Genomic DNA, 25,085 nt, shown 5'->3' on the forward strand with positions numbered 1-25,085 from the left:
CTAATTAAATATAGGGGGTCATTTTATATTTGTGCGAGTGCTGTTTTTAAAGATGTAAAAATAATAATAAAAGCATTTTAGTAGTTGCTATTTTGACAGTTTGGTCAGATATAGATATGGGGTTTAAAGCTCCGGTGTCATCCTCTGCGCATGCGCAGCCCTTGCTGCAGTTCCCACTGAAGAAGTCATGTCGCGAGACTGGACTAAGACTAAGATGGGCCAGCGGCCGTTTTATCGTCTAATTTATCAGTCATTGTCGCTAATGAGGGTTTCACGGGCAAACAAATGGCATTAGAGAGTGTGTGAGTGTTGTATAACGCTGTTGTGGTTGTTTGTGGTAAGTAAAGTGAAGTTCTAGTGTTTAAAAGGACTGAGTTAGCGGTCAGGGTGAGGTTGAGAGAGTCAGTACTGGGCGGTCAGTAGAAGGCAGGAGCAGCAGCAGTAGTCCAGTCTCAGCTCAACACTGAAGGAGTCATGGAGGGTTTCGGGTCTGGATCAGCGCTGGAGAAGAACGTGGCGGATTTAACTGTAATGGATGTGTATGATATAGCGGCTGTGGTGGGGCAGGAGTTTGAGAGGATTATAGACCAGTACGGATGTGAAGCCCTGGCCCGGCTCGTGCCTAAAGTGGTGCGGGTACTGGAAATCCTGGAAGTACTGGTGAGCCGGAACAGTATGAGCCCGGAGACCGAGGAACTGCGATTAGAGCTGGATAAACTCCGCCTGGAGAGACTCGACCGTCTGGAGAAGGAAAGGAAACATAAAAAGGTACAACTGGGTTTAACAGTATTAAATATATGTGTTGAAACTGCTTATTTTACACCATCTTTAATGATTCAGTGCAAAACGGCCTTCACACGCATATGAACTTGAGTGACATCCCATTCTTAATCCATAGGGTTTAGTATGTACGATGTCGGCCCACTCTTTGCAGCTATAACAGCTTCAACTCTTCTGGGAAGGCTTTCCACAAGGTTTAGGAGTGTGTTTATGAGATTTTTGACCATTCTTCCAGAAGCGCATTGTGGGATCAGACACTGATGTTGGACGAGAAGGCCTGGCTCGCAGTCTACGTTCTAATTCATCCCAAAGGTCTCGCTCATCCATGTCTTTATGGACCTTGCTTTGTGCACTGGTGCGCAGTCATGTTGGAACAGGAAGGGGCCATCCCCAAACTGTTTCCACAAAGTCGGGAGCATTGTTCCAAATTGTTCCAAATTCCTTTTACTGGAACTAAGGGCCCAACTCCTGAAAAACCACCCCACACCATAATCCCCCCTCCACCAAACCTCACACTTGGCACAATGCAGTCAGACAAGTACCGTTCTCCTGGCAACCGCCAAACCCAGACTTGAGAAGCGTGATTCGTCACTCCAGAGAACACGTCTCCACTGCTCTAGAGTCCAGTGGTGGCGTGCTTTACACCACTGCATCCGATGCTTTGCATTGCGCTTGATGTAAGGCTTGGATGCAGCTGCTCGGCCATGGAAACCCATCACATGAAGCTCTCTACACACTGTTCTTGAGATAATCTGAAGGCCACATGAAGTTTGGAGGTCTGTAGCGATTGACTCTGCAGAAAGTTGGTGACCTCTGCTCACTATGTGCATCAGCATCCGCTGACCCAGCTCTGTCATTTTACGTGGCCTACCACATCGTGGTTGAGTTGCTGTCGTTCCCAATCGCTTCCACTTTGTTATAATAGCACTGACAGTCGACTGTGGAATATTTAGTAGTGAGGAAATTTCACGACTGGACTTGTTGCACAGGTGGCATCCTATCACGGCACCACGCTGGAATTCACTGAGCTCCTGAGAGCGACCCATTCTTTCACTAATGTTTGTAGAAGCAGTCTGCATGCCTAGGTGCTTGGTTTTATACACCTGTGGCCATGGAAGTGATTGGAACACCTGAATTCAATTATTTGGATGGGTGAGTGAATACTTTTGGCAATATAGTGTAGTTACAGTTATTGTTATATGGTTATATAGTTATATATTAGTTATCGTTTGTACTAGCAGGTAAGATAAAGCTACTAATTTTGTTGCTTACATTGCTGCTGCTGTTTATTCCGTGTGTGTGCATGCAACACACATTGAAAAGTTGTTTTGCCTATATAATAGAACCAGATCATTTCTATCAAGTACAAGGACATCAGTTGTAAGTACTGGACTGGCAGTATCACTTAACATTACCAGTACTGCAGGCAATCACTATTAGGGGTTCGAATCTCACTGTTGGTGTGAGGTTAGGGTGTTTGAACAGTCTAGCCATTGGAAGATAAAATTGCACACTACCTAAGGTGTGGCCAAAAAATGGCAAAGTGGCAAACTCCCAAATTGGTACATTATGTACTGACTTATTATTGACATACAGCAGGTCTAGGTCTGTCTGAAGTGTCACCCTACACTCATCCTACTTTCCTGAATCTTCAAAGTGGCATACAGGTATTCAGCGTCACTTAAGGTACACCGCTGGGACAATAATCTATTGAAGTGCATTGTGGGATTTCATCTTTGAATATTTATTGTTGTGTGTAGGTTTGAAAACAAAGCCATAAAAGTCTTCAGGCAGTGCAGTGAATAGTGATTGGGTGTGGTGTTAGACATAACGGAGAACAAAGGTAACCTAGAGAGCCTGTTTATAGATGGAATTGATGCATTTTACTACCACTAACGGTAAACCTGTTTAGTTCTGTAGTTATAATGAGTTCCTATCTTTTTATTTACCATATAGAAGCACTTTGTAGTTCTACAATTACTGACTGTAGTCCATCTGTTTCTCTACATGCTTTGTTAGCCCCCATTCATGCTGTTCAGCGTCCTGTGACCACTGATGAAGGTCTAGAAGATGACCAACTCAAACATCAGCAATAGATGAGCGATCGTCTCTGACTTTTTACATCTACAAGGTGGACCAACTAGGTAGTAGTGTCTAATAGAGTGGACAGTGAGTGGACACGGTATGTAAATACTTAAACAACGCTGCTGTGTCTGATCCACTCATACCAGCAAAACACACACTAACACACCACCACCATGTCAGTGTTACTGCAGTGCTGAGAATGATCCATCGCCTAAATAATACCTACTCTGTGGTGGTCCTGTGGGGGTCCTGACCAGTGAAGAACAGGGTGAAAGCAGGGTAAAAAAGTATGTAGAGAAACAGATGGACTACAGTCAGTAATTGTAGAACTACAAAGTGCTTCTATATGGTAAGTGGAGCTGATAAAATGGACAGTGAGTGTAGAAACAAGGAGGTGGTTTTAATGTTATGGCTTATTATTCTCTTTTAACACCTTTTGCATCAGGTGTGGCTGAGACATTTGACCTTGGAGAGAATTAAAGTAAATGGTAAGCCTATTTCTAAAACATGAATTTGAACCGGTTGCTTGTGTTGGGGATTAAACTCTAATGGCGTTGAACAGAGGCTTGGTTTCAGTGTTGTTAATGGCTAACTTTATAGATCACGATTGCCGCCACGAAACCCATGATACTTTTATTTAAATGTTGACTGTTTGTGTGGGCACAGGAGCTGGAGCTGGTCGAGGATGTGTGGCGAGGGGAAGCCCAAGACTTGTTGTCCCAGATTGCCCAGCTGCAAGAGGAAAACAAGACCCTCCTCAACAACCTGTCCCACAAGGACTGTCCTTTAACAGAGGAGGATGTTCAGAGGCAGGAAGGTAATTCACAACTTCCTAAAGCAACTTGCTCCAGCCCTGCCAGCTGCATCTGCGGTTTGAATAGAGTAACTGTCCAATCCAGCACTGTGTTTAAACGGTGGCAGGACACACAGGTCTTCTGTTTTCTTGAGATGTGCATCAGTTAGTTATGGGTTTAATCTTTGTAAACACTCTTCACACTCTTGCATATTTATGACTCTTCTTTTCGACGAGTAGGAGACCACACATGGCTGCAGACACTAATTCTCTCAGCTCGTTCAGACAAAAGACTTTTAACCGTGCTGCACAAAGGAGTCCTTCAATGTGCAGGGAAAGCCAGGATGCATGATGGGAGGGCACAGAGACTCCACAGTAATTTGCATACCTCTTCTATTAGTATTTTATATGAGGTTTATAGAATATGCAAATTATTTTAAAACAATAAGCAGGTGAATTGGTAACAGGTAAAGAATTCATGACTGGGTATAAAACGAGGATCTCTGTGTTTGCCAACACAGATGGGTCAATTATGGCTCAACCGATCAGCCATAACATTAAAACCACCTCCTGGTTTCTACACACACTGTTCATTGTATCAGCTCCACTTACCATATAGAAGCACTTTGTAGTTCTACAATTACTGACTGTAGTCCATCTGTTTCTCTAAATACCTTTTTAGCCTGTTTTCACCCTGTGTGTTGTGCTGGTATGAGTGGATCAGACACAGCAGCGCTGCTGGAGTTTTTAAATACCGTGTCCACTCACTGTCCACTCTATTAGACACTCCTACCTAGTTGGTCCATCATGTAGATGTAAAGTCAGAGACGATCGCTCATCTATTGCTGCTGCCTTTTTGTTGGTGGACTATTCTCAGTCCAGCAGTGACAGTGAGGTGTTTAAGAACGCCATCAGCGCTGCTGTGTCTTATCCACTCATACCAGCACAACACACACTAACACACCACCACCATGTCAGTGTCACTGCAGTGCTGAGAATGATCCACCACCTAAATAAGACCTGGTCTGTGGTGGTCCTGTGTGGGTCCTGATCATTGAAGAACAGCATGAAAGGGGGCTAACAAAGCATGCAGAGAAACAGATGAACTACAATCAGTAATTGTAGAACTACAAAGTGCTTCTATATGGTAAGTGGAGCTGATAAAATAAACAGTGAGTGTAGAAATAAGGAGGTGGTTTTAATGTTATCTGATCAGGACCCTGAATGCCAGTTTTCTTTGTGATCTAAAATAAAGGCATGAAACATGATTAGTTTGAAGCCCCAAAAGCAAAGCATTTACTGCATTTACTAGAGTTTTGTTTGAGTAAGTGAGTGAATGTGAGTCAGTGGTTGACCTGCTGTGTATGTGTGTGTGTGTGTGTGTGTGTGTGTGTGTCTACATTCATCAGGGGTTCACTGGCACAAATCTATTTTGAGATTAAGTGCAGAGTGATTTGCCATGAATGTAGGTCAAGTGTCGGGTCATAACAGGCCAAGACAAACGACCAAATTGACATAAAGTACAAGAAGGTGCTGATGTGTACAGAGGTTACCTGAATATACACTGATCAGCCATAACATTAAAACCACCTCCTTGTTTCTACATTTACATTTACATTTTCAGCATTTAGCAGACGCTTTTATCCAAAGCGACTTACACAATGAGCGGAACACGATGAGCAATTGAGGGTTAAGGGCCTTGCTCAGGGACCCAACAGTGGCAACTTGGTGGTGGCGGGGCTTGAACCGGCAACCTTCTGTTTACTAGTCCAGTACCTTAACCACTGAGCTATCACTGGCCCTCTACACTCACTTTGTAGTTCTACAATTACTGACTGTAGTCCATCTGTTTCTCTGCATGCTTTGTTAGCCCCCTTTCACCCTGTTCTTCAATGGTCAGGACCCCCACAGGACCACTACAGAGTAGGTATTATTTGGGTGGTGGGTCATTCTCAGCACTGCAGTGACACTGACATGGTGGTGGTGTGTTAGTGTGTGTTGTGCTGGTATGAGTGGATCAGACACAGCAATGCTAATGAAGTTTTTAAGCACCTCACTGTCACTGCTGGACTGAGAATAGTCCACCAACCAAAAATATTCAGCCAACAGCGCCCCGTGGGCAGCGTCATGTGACCACTGATGAAGGTCTAAAAGATGATCAACTCAAACAGCAGCAATAGATGAGCGATCGTCTCTGACTTTACATCTACAAGGTGGACCAACTAGGTAGGAGTGTCTAATAGAGTGGACAGTGAGTGGACACGGTATTTAAACCACCACCACCACCATGTCATTGTCACTGCAGTGCTGAGAATAACCCACCACCCAAATAATACCTACCCTGTGGGGGTCCTGACCATTGAAGAACAGCATGAAAGGGGGCTAACAAAGCATTCAGAGAAACAGATGGACTACAGTCAGTAATTGTAGAGCTACAAAGTGCTTCTTTATGGTAAGTGGAGCTGATAAAATGAACAGTGTGTAGAAACAAGGAGGTGGTTTTAATGTTATGGCTGATCAGTGTATGTTGGGATTTTAGAGAAACATATGCAGCCAACAAGGCAACTTATTTTCTGGGAAAATCCATGGCTATCTCAGCAAAACAATGCCAGATCACATTCTGCACATGGCTTGGTTTAGCGTGGCTTTGTAGAGTGTGTGTGCTTGACCGGCCTGCTTGCAGTCCAGGTCTGTGTCCTATTGAAAGTGTATGGTAAAGAGAAGAACCAGACAGTGGCGACCCATGTTCTGTTGAGCAGCTGAGGTCTCATATCAAGCAAATTAGACTACAAATAGTCCTCAGATCCCAAAAGATTAAAAAGTGTCATTAATAAATAAGATTATGTAATATAATGGTAAAGGTGCCTCTGTTTTAGTGTTTAAGGGTATTGCAGGCATCAATTTGGTTCATATTTATGGAATACAGTTAAGTTGGAACACTGGGAATTCACAGAAATCACAGATCCTTCTTTTTTTTTTTTTTTTTTTTGCTTTTTACAAAACGTCCCAACTATTCCAGAAATGGGGTTTGTATATCAGCATGGAAAGGGTCAGAAAGCCATTTCTAAGTTTTTGGGACTACAGAGAATCACACTGACTTTCTTAACCGCTTATCCAATTAGGGTCATGTGGGGGGTGGAGCCTATCCCAGCTTTTCAATGGGCGCAAGGCACACAGTAACACCCTGGACGGGGCGCCAGTCCATCGAAGGGCAGACACACACACACACATTCACCTATAGGGCAATTCAGTGTCTCCAATTAACCTGACTACATGTTTTTGGACTGTGTGAGGAAACCCACGCAGACACGGGGAGAACATGCAAACTCTGCACAGAAAGGACCCGGACCACCCAGCCTGGGGATCGGACCCAGGACCTTCTTGCTGTGAGGTGACAGTGCTACCCACCGAGCATACATTTATAGACTGTAAATTAGTGCAGAACTCCAACATGTGATTAGCTAATTGTTTGACAAGAATGCTTGCTGTTGTGCATATTTGGGTCTCAATGTGATTTTTTACTATCTGCGTTGCCAGGTATGTCAGAAAGGGAAAGGCAAGTGATGAAGAAGCTAAAGGAAGTAGTGGATAAACAAAGGGATGAGATTCGTGCAAAGGATCGAGAACTGACACTGAAGAATGAAGACATTGAAGCAGTAAGTGACCATTTTAAATCATTAGAGCACAATGCTTTGTGGCTCACACTTCAGATGCACTTAGCCTGCCTTGATTTTCACCTGTGCCTGTGACTCTTCCAGCTGCAGCAACAGCAGAACCGGCTAATGAAGATAAACCATGACCTGAGACATAAGATCACTGTGGTAGAAGCACAGGGCAAAGCTCTGATTGAGCAGAAGGTTGAGCTTGAAGCCTTTGCCCAAGCCAGGCAGCAGGAATTAGCAAGTCTGAGGCAAGAGGTGGCACGGCTCAGAGAGCGCCTTCAGGGTGAGAAGACAAACGCTGAACCTGAAGAGCCAACTGCTCCAGTATCACCTGCACAGGTAAGCTCTTAAAACAAAACCACCGTTATTGGCACCCCTGGTCATTTGGTTGATGTCAGTGGATCACTGACCTGCTGAGAGTTCCAACCACGACACAGTTTTAGATTTTTGGCAGAGTCCAGAGCCAACTGATCATATATCTCTGACTGTGACATGCACAATTATTGTGAAGCAGGCATTGTCGTGCACATTTTTTGGGATGGTTTTAATGTTTTGGCTCACCAACATTCAAACCACCTCCTTGTTTCTACTCTCACTGTCTATTTTATCAGCTCCACTTACCATATAGAAGCACTTTGTTGTTCTACAATTACTGACTGTAGTCCATCTGTTTCTCTACATACTTTTTTAGCCTGCTTTCACCCCGTTCTTCAATGGTCAGGACCCCCACAGGACCACCACAGAGCAGGTATTATTTAGGTGGTGGATCATTCTCAGCACTGCAGCACCTAGTTGGTCCACCTTGTAGATGTAAAGTCAGAGACGATCACTCATCTATTGCTGCTGTTTGAGTTGGTCATCTTCTAGACCTTCATCAGTGGTCACAGGAACCTGCCCACGGGGCGCTGTTGGTTGGATAATTTTGGTTGGTGGACTATTCTCAGTCCATCAGCATTGCTGTGTCTTATCCACTCATACCAGCACAACACACACTAACACACCACCACCATGTCAGTGTCACTGCAGTGCTGAGAATGATCCACCACCTAAATAATACCTGCTCTGTAGTGGTCCTGGGAGAATCCTGACCATTGAAATACAGCATTAGAAGATATACTTTATTTGTCATATCTACATATACAGTTGTACAGTACAATGAAATTCTTTCTTTGCATATCCCAGCTTGTTTTGGGAGCTGGGGTCAGAGCGCAGGGTCAGCCGCCTCACGGCGCCCCTGGAGCACCCAGGGTTAAGGGTCTTGCTCAAGGACCCAACAGTGGCTGCATAGCAGAGCCTGGATTTGAACCGCCAATCTTCCGGTTGATAGCCCAAAGCTCTACCCACTAGGCTACCACTGTCCCTTAAAGGGGGCTAACAAAGTATGCAGAGAAACAGATGGACTACAGTCAGTAATTGTAGAACTACAAAGTGCTCCTATATGGTAAGTGGAGCTGATAAAATGGACAGTGAGTGTAGAAACAAGGAGGTGGTTTTAATGTTATGGACATTATGGACTGATCAGTGTACTTCTAGCTTTAGGCAAGGTTCATACCAAACCATTTGACTTGAATAGAAATCTGTTTCATTAAACCTGGAATTAATAATGCCAATGGTTTCTGGTCATTTATCGAATGTATTTTTTAATAATTTATTTTAGGCAGTTATAATAACTCATACCACCAGAATGATCTGCATCAGTAGCCCAGTTTATATGTACATGATGGCAGTGAATCAGAGCTTAGTCAGAGTGTAATAGACGAGTCAAGTCTGAGCTGGTCTATAAATATAGACATGACGCTAATAGCAAGCCAGAAAAACTTGACCTAGAGGCATTTAAAGAGATGGATCGGCTGAACAATATCTAGGCGAAGTCTAAATGACTGCTGATGGTGCCCGTTAGCTTGGTATCAACCCTACATGCAGGTTGCCAATGTTTGCCATTACTGTCCTCTTCATCAAAACTAATAGCACTGTACTGTGCTTTATAGTTTGCACTGGTTGACTCGTTATGTTTCCTTTGTGATTTTTTTTTGTCTCATTATATTTGGTTGTTCATTTTTTAACTTCAGAATTTAAAAAAAGAAATCGATGATGTCCTTGGCTTGGGTCAGAATTCATTCCCTGAGCCTCAGCAACTGTTGTCCCACTCTTCTCGCAACCACCAAGTGTTTACAGATGAGGAAGAGGATGAGACTGAGCAATATTGTGATGAGGAAGAGGCTGTGTCCTTATGGGTAACGCTTGAGCTTGTCAAACTTGCATGGTTTGAAACTAATCTTGATCATTTTCTGCAGTGATTAAACATGACTGTAGTGTTTCCAGTGGCGCTGTAGCTCATATATCACTGTGTGCAGTAGGGGTGGTGTCGTTTTTGGATGTTATGAAAGTGTGATCTTTAGTTTTGCTGGTTCTTCCAGTGGGTGTCATGCTACCGATGATGTGCCAGATTCTTGTTGGGGGTTTTATAACATGAGCATGCGTTTGCCCACATGTCTGTGTTTGCTTCGACTCAAATCTCTGTTGATGCATGTTGGTTTAGAAATTTCCATGAATAGGTTTAAGGAGTGTTTGGAGAGAATGCAAATCACATTTGCTTAGCAAAAAAGCAGCAGGAACTGGCACCTGTAGCAGACATCACTAGCTGAATGCTGTGATTGTGGTACATTATCGCCCATCTTTTCTGTACTTGTGTGGGTACTCAGGACTCCCAGCTGTTGAAGTTGTAAAAGAGAATTTTCCCATTCTTGCTTGACATGAAACTTCTGTTTAAAAGCCTGGCATATACACTATATTGCAAAAAAGTATTCACTCACCCATCCAAATCATTGAATTCAGGTGTTCCAATCACTTCCATGGCCGCAGGTGTATAAAACCAAGCACCTAGGCATGCAGACTGCTTCTACAAACATTAGTGAAAGAATGGGTCGCTCTCAGGAGCTCAGTGAATTCCAGCGTGGTACCGTGACAGGATGCCACCTGTGCAAGTCCAGTCGTGAAATTTCCTCACTACTAAATATTCCACAGTCAACTGTCAGTGGTACTGTAACAAAGTGGAAGCGATTGGGAACGACAGCAACTCAACCACGAAGTGTTAGGCCACATAAAATGACAGAGCTGAGGGTCAGCGGATGCTGAGGCATAGTTTCTGCAGAGTCAATTGCTACAGACCTCCAAACTTCATGTGGCCTTCAGATTAGCTCAAGAACAGTGTGTAGAGAGCTTCATGGAATGGGTTTCCATGGCCGAGCAGCTGCATCACCAAGCGCGGAAGCAGTCGGGTGCAGTGGTGTACGGCACACCGCCTCTGGACTCTAGTGCATTGGAGACGTGTTCTCTGGAGTGATGAATCACGCTTCTCCGTCTGGCAATCCGACGGACGAGTCTGGGTTTGGCGGTTGCCAGGAGAACGGTACTTGTCTGACTGCATTGTGCCAAGTGTAAAGTTTGGTGGAGGGGGGATCATGGTGTGGAACAGCATGAAAGGGGGCTAACAAAGCATGCAGAGAAACAGATGGACTACAGTCAGTAATTGTAGAACTTCTGGAGCCCATCAGTCTCCCTTAAGCACAGCCTGTTAGGTAAGACACATGGCCAGGTCAATAGTACATCCGAGATTTAAACTCGGGAGTAGTAGGATGCTGCGCCAGCTGTTTGAATCTCAGCTGTGCTTTTTGACTGTGTCAGGCGCCTACACAGACAAGATTGGCTATGTCTGTCGGGAGAGATGGTCAAAGGGATTCCTCATTACTGCTGCCTTTGCGGCCTCTGCTGGCTTCTCGAAGGCGCCTGCACAGAGATGGGAAATGATGAGGAGCAGTGCATGACTTTGTACGCAGTGCTGCTCTCTGTGTGAACCAGTCTCTGGAATGGTGAAAAGAAGTGGTTGGCAGTTGCAACTCAGTAGTTGGATATGACTAAACTGAAGAGAAAAGGGAAAATGTAAAAATCAAATGTATATAAAAAATACTACCTATTAGTGTAACTGTGCTAAACAGTGTTAAACAGTAGTGACAATCAACTTCACCCCTCATCCCGATACGAAGTGGCTTTCCTTCTCTACACGGGCATCAGATGCCTGTACGAACTATTCTGACCAACCTCCTTGCTGACTCGCATTCTTGCCGAATGGCATTGTTGTACCCATCTAACAGGAGGCGCTGAGTGAGGAGGAAGCAGCTCTGGACCTGAAAGACCCAAATCGACCACGTTTTACCCTGCAAGAGCTGCGAGATGTTCTACATGAGAGAAATGAGCTGAAGGCCAAAGTCTTTATGCTACAAGAGGAAATGGCGTATTACAAAAGGTAAACAAATCCTCGTGTCGAATCTATTAAACTTTTAAGTTTCTTACATTTACTTTGACTTTTATTTGATTGCAGACAGGATGAACCTGAGATATTTCATGTTTTGTCTACTCAACTTCATTTCATTTATTAATAAACATCCATTCCTGCATTTCAGGCCTGCAACACATTCCAAAAAAATTTGGGACAGTAAAGCATTTACCACTTTGTAATGTTGCCATTCCTTTTCACCACACTTAAAAGACGTTTTGGCACCGAGGATACCAAGTGATTTAGTGTTTCAGCTTTTATTTTGTCTCATTCTTCCTGCAAACACGTCTTAAGATGTGCAACAGTACGGGGTCGTCGTCGTCACATTTTTCATTTCAAAATTCTCCACGCATTCTCTATTGGGGACAGGTCAGGACTGCAGGCAGGCCAGTCCAGTACCCGTACCCTCTTCTTCCGCAGCCATGCCTTTGTAATGTGTGCATGGACGTCCCTGGAAAAGATGACGTCTTGAAAGCAGCACATGTTGCTCTAAGATCTCAATGTACTTTTCTGCATTAATGCTGCCATCACAGAAGTGTAAATGACCTTTGCCAAGGGCACAGACACCGCCCCATACCATGACAGACCCTGGCTTTTGGACTTGTTACTGATAACAGTCTTTGGTCTGAAGCACACAGTGTCCATTTTTTTCAAAAAAGACCTGACCACAATACACGTTTCCACTATGTGATGGTCCATCCTAGATGCCTTCAAGCCCAGAGAAGTTGACACCGCTTCTGGACATGGTTAACATAAGGCTTCTTTTTTTGCACAGTAAATTTTTAAGTGGCATTTGTGCATGTAACTCTGTATTGTAGTGCTTGACGAAGGTTTGCCAAAGTAATCCCTCACCCATGTGGTTATATCAGCTATTGTTGAGTGGAGGTTCTTGATGCAGTGCCGTCTGAGGGATTGAAGATCACGGGCGTTCAGCTTAAGCTTGCACAAAGTGGTGAGCCCTGACCTCAGCCCTAATAAACATGCTGGGGTGAACCGAAGTGTCAATTGCAGATCAGACGTCCTAATCCAACATCACTGCCGGATCTCATACATACTTATCTAACTCAACAAGCACAAATTTGGTACGATGTCTTGACCAAATTGCTAAGGCCTCTGGATGAGCCTTATCCGACAGGTTTGCTGCTCTGCCATAACTTTGGAATTTCCAGACAATACTACCATTTGTGTCTTAAGGAATGTTCAAAGCCTTGAAAATCTTCATACCCACTGCCCTTTTGCTGCAGTGGAATTATTCCCCTCTCTCAGCTTTCGTGACAGCTCCTTAGTTTTCACCATGGTGCAGCACACCTTGAACACTTGAATCTCTGGGTGGTGTTTAAATAACACATCAGAGCTGAAGCAACTTAAGCCTAATCATTACGTTCCCAATGGGTAATCATGCTGTAACCCAACTTTAGGTCATACAGACTAGCAGTAGGCTTTAAGATCAGCAATTATATATATGGTAGTAGTAATAAAATATCCTGCTACTCTAAAATACTACATCAGTCATTTTCTTTGTTCATTTTCTGCATCATTCAACTGATAAGGACTTCAATTAGAGCAGAATCCATTTCTGCAGAAGAGTTATAAATTCTTATTTTTGTGAGTTGAATATTTCTATTTGCAACTCTAACACTAAGCACATGTCTGTTTCCAGTGAAGAGCAGGATGAGAATGCTGGTCTGCCCACTCCAGAACCCTCCCCAACGCTCAGACACAGCTCACGAGCCAGTGCCCAGCCCGAGTCTGGCATAAAGCGATTGTACGTACTCTCTCTCTTTCCCTCTTTCTTCTCTCTCACACACATATTTACACACAGCTAAGCCTAATCAAGTTGTGCCAGGTCTAAGCTGGTATTGACAAAGTCTGAAAAGAGTGTTGTGTCTTAAAAGTGGGTGGAACAAACTGTTTGAAATTTATTAGACAATTCAATGCCTCATAAATGCAGAATTAAAAGAAACAGTCTTAAACTGCATGCTGCCATACTAAATAGAGTGTTAAATGAGTGCACTATTGGTACATACTATATAGTATGTTGTATGTTCAAGTCACTGCCAGGAATTTCTTCAGGTGCACATGCCAACATTGTCCTACCTCCAACACGCTTGTCATCAGCACCATTAGTCTCTTTCACACTTAGAAAACCTGCACCGGGTTCGAATCTTGGCTCTGTTACCGGTTGGCTGGGCGCCCTCTAGTAGGCACATTTGGCTAATGCCTGCAGTAGGGGGAATAAGAAGGTGGTGGACTGCGCACACGTCGGAAAGAGTGCGTGTCGGGCAAATATACACTGATCAGCCATAACATTAAAACCACCTCCTTGTTTCTACACTCACTGTCCATTTTATCAGCTCCACTTACCATATAGAAGCACTTTGTAGTTCTACAATTACTGACTGTAGTCCATATGTTTCTCTGCATGCTTTGTTACCCCCCCCCCCCTTTTATGTTGTTCTTTAATGGTCAGGACCCTCACAGGACCACTACAGAGCAGGTATTATTTAGGTGGTGGATGATTCTCAGCACTGCACTGACACTGACATGGTGGTGGTGTGTTAGTGTGTGTTGTGCTGGTATGAGTGGATCAGACACAGCAGCGCTGCTGGAGTTTTTAAATACCGTGTCCACTCACTGTCCACTCTATTACACACTACTTCCTAGTTGGTCCACCTTGTCGATGTAAAGTCAGAGATGATCGCTCATCTATTGCTGCTGTCTGAGTCGGTCATCTTCTAGACCTTCATCAGTGGTCACAGGACGCTGCCCACGGGACGCTGTTGGCTGGATATTTTTGGTTGGTGGACTATTCTCAGTCCAGCAGTGACAGTGAGGTGTTTAGAAACTCCAGCAGTACTACTGTGTCTTATCCACTCATACCAGCACAACACACACTAACACACCACCACCATGTCAGTGTCACTGCAGTGCTGAGAATGATCCACCACCTAAATAATACCTGCTCTGTGGTGGTCCTGTGGGGGTCCTAATCGTTAAGGAACAGGGTGAAAGGGGGCTACAAAGTGCTTCTATATGATAAGTGGAGCTGATAAAATGGACAGTGTGTGTAGAAACAAGGAGGTGGTTTTAATGTTATGGTTGATCAGTGTACACCCTGCTCGGATTCTGTCGGGGTCCCCAGCACTGGATTTGTGGCCCTTTAACACATAATACCCAGTACATGTGAGGATACAATGGTTATGGTGGAGTTTACATTTAAAAAGCTGATCATCCAAATGATTCACTACACAATGATTCTCACAAATGATTCTTTATTGTGACTCCTCACTGGGCTTCTACCAGAGCTTTCATTTTATCAGGCATTCAAACCTACAGACGTTTCTCCTGTTTAGGGTTAGTTTTAGGGTTAGTTGGAAACCGGTCTGTGCATTCCTTTAGTGGGAATTCCATTTGCACATTCTGTTTTAGCATAGCATAACATCTCACTCATCTCAACTACATTGCAGCATGCAGCAATAGAATGATTTTTTTGTTTCTGAAACAAGCTAAAGCATGATTATTATTAATGTGGTAGAAAAGAGGACGTTATTCATCAGGGGCATTTTTTATAGACAATAGGGTTTCCAGTGTAGCGTGACGTGGTTTCTGTTCCCTGTTAGCTCAACTCTGCATATCTGTGCCTCTCTGTGACAGGATCTTCACAGCCATTATGCCGATGGTGGCGGCTGGGTTGATTCCAGATGACCCCACTTTACAGCCAATCAGACGTCTTATTTCCCTTGTATGGCCATTTTTCATACTTGACCTTACTGTGTTGTCTTTTTTTTCAATGCTGTTAACATTCACATCCTGCATGTGTTTTTGGCACCGCATGCCCCCCTTCTTTCTTTTTACCTCTAATAAGCTTGTAATAGCACAGATATTCTGATTGGCTGATTGTGGGGCTGTCTGAGGTTTATAGCAGGACATTTATTAGAATCAGCCAGTCAGAATGAACGCTGGTCCGGTTGACATGCTAACACTTTTAACACAGCGATAGTGTCAGACTGACCCACTGCCTTTGCAGCTCTTTAAACCCTAACAATGGTTAAACCAGTGGACTAATATGCATTTATTTCTATGACTATAATTAGATAGATGGTTCAAATGTTGGTTTGAAATGCTTACATGAACAGGGGTGTTTACGGTGTTCACAGTGTGGTGAGTAAATAGTAAAACCAGAAGCACAGTTCTAGCATGGCTATGACTCAGAGCTGGTTTTATCACTGGTCACATGTCTGGCTCATGACACATTGTAACTTCTGAATATGATAACCATGAGAATGAACTGCATTCCCATCTAACTAAACTGGTTTTAAAAAGCAGTATACACTGATCAGCCATAACATTAAAACCACCTCCTTGTTTCTACACTCACTGTCCATTTTATCAGCTCCACTTACCATATAGGAGCACTTTGTAGTTCTACAATTACTGACTGTAGTCCATATGTTTCTCTTCATGCTTTGTTAGCCCCCTTTCTTGCTGTTCTTCAATGGTCAGGACCCCCCATGGAACCACCACAGAGGAGGTATTATTTAGGTGGTGGATCATTCTCAGCCCTGCAGTGACACTGACATGGTGGTGGTGTGTTAGTGTGTGTTGTGTTGGTATGAGTGGATCAGACACAGCAGCGCTGCTGGAGTTTTTAAATACCGTGTCCACTCACTGTCCACTCTATTAGACACTCCTACATAGTTGGTCCACCTTGTACTGTAGATGTCAGATACAATCGCTCATCTATTGCTGCTGTTTGAGTTGGTCATCTTGTAGACCTTCATCAGTGGTCACAGGACGCTGCTCACTAGGTGCTGTTGGCTGGATATTTTTGGTTGGTGGACTATTCTCAGTCCAGCAGTGACGGAGAGGTGTTTAAAAACTCAATCAGCGTTGCTGTGTCTGATCCACTCATACCAGCACAACACACACTAACACACCACCACCATGTCAGTGTCACTGCAGTGCTGAGAATGATCCACCACCCAAATAAAGAGTTAGGGTACTGAACTGGTGATCAGAAGGTTGTTGGTTTAATCCGTACTGCTGCCAGGTTGCTGCTGTTGGACACCTGAGCAAGGCCCAAGACTCTCAATTGCTTGCATGGATAAAAGCATCTGCTAAATGCTATAAATGTAAATAGGTGTGAATGGAACGCCTGGATTCAATAATTAGAGAGGATTAGGAGTAGGTGTCCACATAGTTTTTGTCATATATTGTAGGCTTATTATATAATTCAATCACATAAATGTTGACAGGCCTAGTGCCCTAAAAATGCACCCCTTTGATGCCCAGGGTGACCGGTGTGACCACTTGAAATGTCTTGACTTCATCAATTCTATCACCGTGTGTGTGTGTGTGTGTGATGGATAAACAAATCAATCTAAGCAGAAGGTCTGGCGTCTCTTTCAGGTTTAGCTTCTTCTCCCGGGACAAGAGGCGCAGCTCTCAGAGGGGTACGGCACAGTTTGATGACAGCTATAACCCATGGACTGGCAAAGATGACGTGTACACCGAGCAGGCCCAGGAGGCTTTACAGCAAATGTAACCTGCAGGACACTGACAAAAGCACAGAGAGCCTTTAATCACCTCTAACCTACTCTAAGCAAGACATACTCCCCACAGTTTCAGTCAGATTTCCTTACACCTAGTGGTACAAGCCAACACTCACAAAGGGACACGGGGAAACTGTGCAGCTTGAACCTAGATACAACTCCACAACACTTTCATTGTTGACGTATCCCAAAGAAATTGAAATGCCAGGCTTTCTCTTTTTTTTTAGTTTGTAAGCAAGCGTTTGTGCTTTAATTAGAAGCATAGCGGATTACCAGTACAGTAATAGAGTGTGTGGTAATAGAAGACTGCAGATACTTATTGAAAAGATCAGCGATGAAGGCCATGTTAATGTGTCTTTCATGATCTTGTTTCAATTAGGGCACTTTATTATGATCTTAAATTCAAATTGAATTATGAAACGAGGCCGCGCCTAGTGAAAGCGTGTGTGCATTAAGTTTACAATAAATCAGGTTTTATTGTATGTACTCATAGTGGGGTGGTGCATTGCCAGTCAGATGTGGCATTTTTCTTTTTTTTTTGTAGTGAGAACAGTAAGTGTGCTTATATTAACACTAATAATCTGATAACTGTCGGATTTTGGCTGATATGGTGGTGGTGTTTCAGCCAGACCCATTGCCAACAGGTGTACAAAATAGAGTATACACCGATCAGCCATAACATTAAACCACCTCCTTGTTTCTACACTCACTGTCCATTTTATCAGCTCCACTTACCATATAGAAGCACTTTGTAGTTCTACAATTACTGACTGTAGTCCATCCGTTTCTCTACATACCATTTTAGCCTGCTTTCACCCTGTTCTTCAATGGTCAGGACCACCACAATACCAGCAGGTATTATTTAGGTGGTGGATCATTCTCAGCACTGCAGTGACACTGACATGGTGGTGGTGTGTTAGTGTGTGTTGTGCTGGTATGAGTGGATCAGACACAGCAGCGCTGCTGGAGTTTTTAAATACCGTGTCCACTCACGGTCCACTCTATCAGACACTCCTACCTAGTTGGACCACCTTGTAGATGTAAAGTCAGAGACGATCGCTCATCTATTGCTGCTGTTTAAGTTGGTCATCTTGTAGACCTTCATCAGTGGTCACGGGGCACTGTTGGCTGGATATTTTTGGTTTGTGGACTATTCTCAGTCCAGCAGTGACAGTGAGGTGTTTAAAAACTGCAGTGCTGAGAATGATCCACCACCTAAATAATACCTGCTCTGTAGTGGTCCTGTGGGGGTCCTGACCATTGAAGAACAGCATGAAAGGGGGCTAACAAAGCATGCAGAGAATTAGATGGTAAGTGGAGCTGATAACATGGACAGTGAGTGTAGAAACAAGGAAGATGGTCATAATGTTATGCCAGATCGGTGTATAATAGAAATAATATGCTTTTAAATTAGTGCCAACAAATTGGCAAACGCTGATTTTATTTTGTGGTTACTTGAAAAACAATAATAAATGTTCTTCTTTGACACCTCAGCAATTAACAAGGTGTTCCCACCCACAGAACTGCCACCTACTGGATGTTTTTGCACCATATGTTAGTTTTAGAATCATGCTACCACTAAACTACTGATGAGTGACCAGCTTGTAGTCTCAGAGGCTTTTTCCCATTGTTGCATTACTAAACTAGATGAAGCATAGAAACTACATCAGTGAGGTTGCTTACTGTGCCCAGTCCATCTGATTATAGACTTTAACCCAACTGGCTTTACTGGATTTCCTGAACTTTAGTCAATAACAGCCTGCAAGAATCTAATAATGGTAGGATTTTATAGTGGATGTAAACACGCTCACAGCTACAGTAAAGGACATACAGTCAAGCCGGAAAGTCTGCACACCCCTTTCACCTTCTCCACGTTTTATTACGTTACAGACTTATTCTACTCAAAGACTTTCTCTGAAGCCACTCCTTTGTTCTCTTGGCTGTGTGCTTCGGGTCGTTGTCATGTCGGAAGGTAAACCTTCACCCCAGTCTGAGGTCCAGAGAGCTCTGGAGCAGGTTTTCTTCAAGGATCTCGGTGTACTTAGCTGCATTCATCTTTCCCTCTATCAGGACTAGTCTCCCCGGTCCCGCTGCTGAAGAGCATCCCCATCATCATGATGCTGCCACCGCCACGCTTCACTGTAGGGATGGCGTTAGCCAGGTGATGAGCGGTGCCTGGTTTCCTCCAGACGTGACGCTTGGTATTCGGGCCAAAAAGTTCAATTTTGGTTTCATCAAACCAGAGAATCTTGTTTCTCATGGTTTGAGAGTCCTTTAGGCGCCTTTTGTCTGGCCACTCTACCATAAAGGTGTGATTTGTGGAGTGCTGCCTGGATGGTTGATTTTCTGATAGGTTCTCCCATCTCCACAAGGATGCGCCGGAGCTCTGTCAGAGTGACCCTCGAATTCCTGCTCACCTCCCTGGCCAAGACCCGTCTTCCCCGATCGCTCGGTTTGGCCGGGCGGTCAGGTCTAGGAAGATTTTTGGTGGTTCCAAACTTCTTCCATTTACGAATGATGGTGGCCACTGTGCTCTTTGGAACCTGTAAAGCTGCAGCAATTTGTCTGTACCCTTCTCCAGATCTATGCCTTGACACAATCCTGTTTCTGAGGTCTGCAGGTAATTCTTTTGACCCCATGGCTTGGAGTTTGCTCTGATATGCACCGTCAACTGTGGGACCTTATATAGGCGGGTGTTGGCAATCCCTAATTAATCATGTCAAATCAATTGAATTTACCACAGGTGGACTCCAGTTAAATTGTAGAAACATCTCGAGCAGTATCGGTGAAAACAAAATGCACCTCGGCTCACTTTTAGGTGTCGTATCGAAGGGTGTGCACCCTCATGTATGTGATATTTTATTAAATAAGCACAAAGGTCACTGTGTAGAATTTTGTGACAAACAATGAACTCAATCTATTATATAGTAGAATGAGTCTGTAATGTAATGTAATAAAACATGGAGAAGGTCAAAGGGGTGTGCAGACTTTCCGGCTTGACTGTATAAACAATACTGGTGCTGCCTTGTGTTTTTAATACTGTAACAGCTAAAACCTCTTTGGAAGCTACAACATTTTAAACATCACCAGCCATCGTCGTTTTCCAGCTGTTCTGCGTCCTTACATGTGGTGATTTTACTGGCAGCAATACAATTTAGTCAAAGCATGTAAATGCCGAAGCAGTTGTGGCAGCGTATAGTGACAAAAGCTGCTTTGTAAGCTTGGCGTTTGTTAACGTTTTTATTCAGCGTTTTAAAATTATTCCTTCGTTGTGGTCGTAAAATATATTTTAAATAAGGATCAGAATTGAATGAAGTACAAACTGAACCAGAAAAATAATCAGAGAATATTTTCAGCACAAAAATATCGCAAGATTTCATCTCATTGCTCATTAAAATATTTTATACAGTCATTTGTTTTGGTGTTTTTCTTCTTATACCAGAGTAAAAGAAACATCTGGCTGGAATAAGATTAGGTTCAATATACTGTAGATAGACTGTGTGGTCGAAAGTATATAGTCACCCCTTTTTGCTACAGATGTATTTCAACTTTGTGACAACATTCTGAGCCCATTCAGAGCCCTGACAAAGGTTTAACACCATTGGAATGAATTGGGACGCCTTGATTGAATGTGAAATGACGCAGATTCACAGACCCACTCCAAAATCTTGTCGAAAGTCATACAGGAATGTCACGGGCTCTTACAGCTGCAGGGTTTTGAACTATGAGGTCATGGTCAGTGGTCAACAAACAGAGATCTTCATGAATACCCAGTATGTGTGCGAAATACTCAAATACTCAATTGTAAACACGCTGGCATAAATGAAATCAGTTCTTTCCAAAATACCAAACTTGTAGCCGGTTTGGCAGCTCATCTCTTCTCTGAATCCCTGTACGAGTCCCAGTGTCTCCTTTCCTCTTTTCCACGGTTGGACTCCCTCTCGCTGCTTCTTTCCCTGTACCGCCTGGAGTCCCTCCTGTCTCTACTATAATCCCTTCCACTTCGCTCGTTCCCTCTCTCCCATTCATCCTTCCGATCCCGCCGCCGCCCGTGCCCGCCGTCCCGGCCTGGAGACGGATCCCTATCTCGCTGTCTCTCGTCCCTCCCTCCATCTCCGTCCCTCCTGCGTTCAGCGGGTCTGGGGATCGTATTAGGCAGGTTTATGGGTCTCCTGAACGGTCTGTCTCTACCTCCAAACCTCAGCTGGCCCGACTCTTTCTTTCCTCCCAGTCCCCCACCGAGGCGGCGCGGTATCCAACCCTGCAGCGTCCGCTCGTGCTCGAAGTCCACAAACAGCTCCTGCTGGTCTAGGACCATCTTGTTGGCGTCTCGCCACGCTTTCATCAAGGATCTCTCCTCCTTGTACTCCACGAAGGCGTAGCCCTTGGAAAAGCCCGTCACTGCGTCCCGGACGAGGCGCAGTCGCCGAATGTCCCCGAATTTGGAGAATACATTTTGAAGGTCGTCTTCTGGTGTTTTTTTGTTCAGGCGTGCCACGAACAGTGTAAGGTGAGGATCACCTGTTACACCCTTGTTGGGCTTGTAGTTGGCATTCATCGCCCTCCATATGGCTCGGTCATGGGGCTCGACATCGGTGCTGTCGATGCTACCAGCCTTGAGGGGGTCGTACACCTTCGCCAGTGGACTCCAGTCATTCATTTTCTGGAACGAATCAAACGTGCACAAGAGTCAATTCGAATCTTAAAAGCAATGTGTCATTTTATCAGATGTTATTTTTGCCACCCATACCAGTGGACATTTTCATGTGGGTAGTCATGGTGCATTGACTATGTAAAGCTACAATGTTATTAAATTATGTTGTTGTTATTAAACTAGTCATTTTAAACCAGGGCTTTCAACCTGCAAACCATGGATCTATTGCATCCTGTGACACATAAAGGTGTGGCCCCAAGTCCTGCTGCTGTATCCATTAAACGTAGAAGGCCAGATTGCTTGAAATGACTGACATTTACAACCCCAGGTAACGACTATGGAATCTCCATATTTGGAGGATGTTTACCTATCTACTTTACTGATAAATTGTAAATTATCTCTACATATAGGCTATGGAGACTTTGCTACTGGTCTTGTTGGAGGACATACATGTATTAAGGTAAAATTATTATCAATTATCAATTTTTTACCTCCCACCACCCTTAGATATACCCTTGCAATAACTTCCCTTGAGGTAAATAAAGTATCTATCTGCACTGATCAGCCATAACATTAAAACCACCTCCTTGTTTCTACACACACTTTGTAATTCTACAATTACTGACTGTAGTCCATCTGTTTCTCTACATGCTTTGTTAGCCCCCTTTCATGCTGTTCTTCAATGGTCAGGACTCTCCCAGGACCACCACAGAGCAGGTATTATTTGGGTGGTGGGTCATTCTCAGCACTGCAGTGACACTGACATGGTGGTAGTGTGTGTTGTGCTGGTATGAGTGGATCAGACACAGGAGCTGATGGACTGAGAATAGTCCACCAACCAAAAATATCCAGCCAACAGCAACCACTGACGAAGGTCTTGAAGATGACCAACTCAAACAGCAGCGATAGATGAGCGATCGTCTCTGACTTTACATCTACAAGGTGGACCAACTAGGTAGAAGTGTCTATTTAATAGAGTGGACAGTGAGTGGACACGGTATTTAAAACTCCACCAGCGCTGCTGTGCCTGATCCACATATACCAGCACAACACACACTAACACACCACCACCATGTCAGTGTCACTGCAGTTCTGAGAATGATCCACCACCTAAATAATACCTGCTCTGTGGTGGTCCTGACCAGTGAAGAACAGGGTGAAAGCAGGCTAAAAAAGTATGTAGAGAAACAGATGGACTACAGTCAGTAATTGTAGAACTACAAAGTGCTTCTATATGGTAAGTGGAGCTGATAAAATGGATAGTGAGGGTATTATATACAAACTGCGGGCACCTTTCTGCCTCCTGCCCCAAGTGCCCTCTTTTTTTTAAAACCAAAATATGGTCACCCTAAATACAGTATAATGTTTCAGGTTTTAAATTAAGTATAGACAACCGTTTTGCTTAAGGAAATAGAACCAGTTTAAAAAAAAAACCGCAATAGCCGAATCTCAATCAACTCACGATTGAGAATCTAGTGCGCTACATAGTGTAAATACTAACACTGTATTCGCCTAATCTAGTGCACTTGTACAATCACTGCTCAGCCATTTGGAACACAAAAAAGCTACCGCGACGCTGTTGTATTATACGATTTTAGATGTCGAAATAATTCTAATTAACTTAATTTAACTTCGCGTTTTAGCATTAAGTGTAATTATATGTGCAAATATCGCTTACTTCACAGAAAGTTGGTTCAAAATGAAACAAAACACAAATAAAAATACAGCCAAACGAGAAAACAGAGATCAATCTGCTCCACTTAAATGGCTCCGTGTACAAACGTAAAGAATAAAAGTTCCGGGTGTCACTGAGTTTTATAAACAGAAATAAATTAATATACAACAAAACGTCTGAGAAAATGTTTAACTAATGGATTTTTATAATAACACGCTGAAAGTATTTTGTCCATTTGTCAGTTAAATCCCAACTTTTCCACAAATGGGGTCAGTAAATGAATTATATATAGGGATGTCCCGATCACGTTATTTGTTCCCGATCCAATACTGAGTCTCAAACCGATACTTGTATTTTCTAGATATTGTCTAGATAAGAACTAGATAATACTGTTCACACAGTGCACACTTCAAGTACATTACAATTATTCAAATTAATCCAGTGTATATGTTTAACAACTAAATAGCTCTGCAGTGCTGTAGGAAAAAATGCTGCATCCAAGCTATTGGCTTAATGTTTTGTATTTTTACAAAATCAATCAAAATGAGTGAGATGATTACAGTTTTACTTTAAACTTTACATTCAAAGAAAAAAAATGTTTAATGCAGTGATACACTAAAAATGAACAGAAATCTGTGTAGCAGCTTAACTTGAATATAAGAAAAAAAGTTACTTAAAAGCATTACAGTAAAACCTGAATACCAAAATAAAATGGAAAGGCTCTTTTGTTATGAAGGAAAGCCAGTTTTTAAAGTGCTTGACAGTGGTTTGATGGACGTTTCTATGCGGTGAGTGTGTTTTGACCTTTTGGGGCTTCCATAGTGCATGAAATAGCGTGCTTGACTCTAGCTGTCCGCTATTCGGTACCGTAACAGAAGAAGGTAATAAAGTGTTCTGCTCCCGACAATATGTGAATATACTGTGCATTTATTTCTTTATTAAACGAGTGCATCACTACGATGTTTTGTAAACCGGTGTGATCCTTAACTCACACACCATATAAACAGTAAAATTCTACAGTAATGAAGGCAGCTCTGCTCCCACCGCCTCGTGAAACGCTCGCACTGCCGACATTACACTTCACTGTTGGACTTGTTTCACTTTCCAATTTAAAGTATTTCCACACAGCGGACATGCTGACGTAACACAAAAGATCGGGATTAAGATCGGGTTTAGTAAAGCCGATACCGATCAATTAAAAGATTCCTTGATCGGCCCCGATCCCGATCTTTGAGATCGGATCGGGACATCCCTAATTATATACACTCACTGTCCATTTTATCAGCTCCACTTACCATATAGAAGCACTTTGTAGTTCTACAACTACTGACTGTAGTCCATCTGTTTCTCTAATACTTTTTTAGCCTGCTTTCATGCTGTTCTTCAATGGTCAGGACTCTCCCAGGACCACTAGAGTAGGTATTATTTAGGTGGTGGATCATTCTCAGCACTGCAGTGACAATGACATGGTGGTGGTGTTAGTGTGTGTTGTGCTGGTATGAGCTGGAGTTTTTAAATACCGTGTCCACTCACTGTCCACTCTATTAGACA

The 25,085-nt window shown here is 43.4% G+C and overlaps 2 protein-coding genes across 5 annotated transcripts; one reads left to right on the forward strand and one right to left on the reverse strand.

Annotated features, from left to right (window-relative positions):
* Nucleotides 1-180: 180 nt before the first annotated feature.
* rilpl1 (Rab interacting lysosomal protein-like 1) lies at nucleotides 181-20,617 on the forward strand. 4 transcript variants are annotated; one of them, XM_063013740.1, is made up of 8 exons: nucleotides 181-768; nucleotides 3,532-3,682; nucleotides 7,196-7,314; nucleotides 7,417-7,659; nucleotides 9,432-9,554; nucleotides 11,472-11,623; nucleotides 13,314-13,418; nucleotides 17,063-20,617. In XM_063013740.1, exons 1-8 carry the CDS (start codon nucleotides 475-477, stop codon nucleotides 17,196-17,198), a joined length of 1,323 nt encoding a protein of 440 aa, XP_062869810.1. In that variant the 5' UTR covers nucleotides 181-474; the 3' UTR covers nucleotides 17,199-20,617. The 4 variants fall into 4 exon arrangements, with proteins under 4 accessions (XP_062869810.1, XP_062869808.1, XP_062869807.1 ...); XM_063013738.1 differs by lacking the exon at nucleotides 9,432-9,554 and adding an exon at nucleotides 15,308-15,395 and having other exon boundaries at nucleotides 17,063-17,152; XM_063013737.1 differs by lacking the exon at nucleotides 9,432-9,554.
* Nucleotides 20,590-23,611, reverse strand: snrnp35 (small nuclear ribonucleoprotein 35 (U11/U12)). The gene is made up of 2 exons (XM_063013741.1): nucleotides 23,538-23,611; nucleotides 20,590-21,868 (listed from the first exon to the last, which is right to left on the reverse strand). Exon 2 carries the CDS (start codon nucleotides 21,863-21,865, stop codon nucleotides 21,077-21,079), a length of 789 nt encoding a protein of 262 aa, XP_062869811.1. The 5' UTR covers nucleotides 21,866-21,868; nucleotides 23,538-23,611; the 3' UTR covers nucleotides 20,590-21,076.
* Between the last annotated feature and the right edge of the window lie 1,474 nt (nucleotides 23,612-25,085).

This window comes from Trichomycterus rosablanca, chromosome 18 (genome assembly GCF_030014385.1).
Source record: "Trichomycterus rosablanca isolate fTriRos1 chromosome 18, fTriRos1.hap1, whole genome shotgun sequence".
In the NCBI taxonomy this organism is placed as follows: domain Eukaryota; kingdom Metazoa; phylum Chordata; class Actinopteri; order Siluriformes; family Trichomycteridae; genus Trichomycterus; species Trichomycterus rosablanca.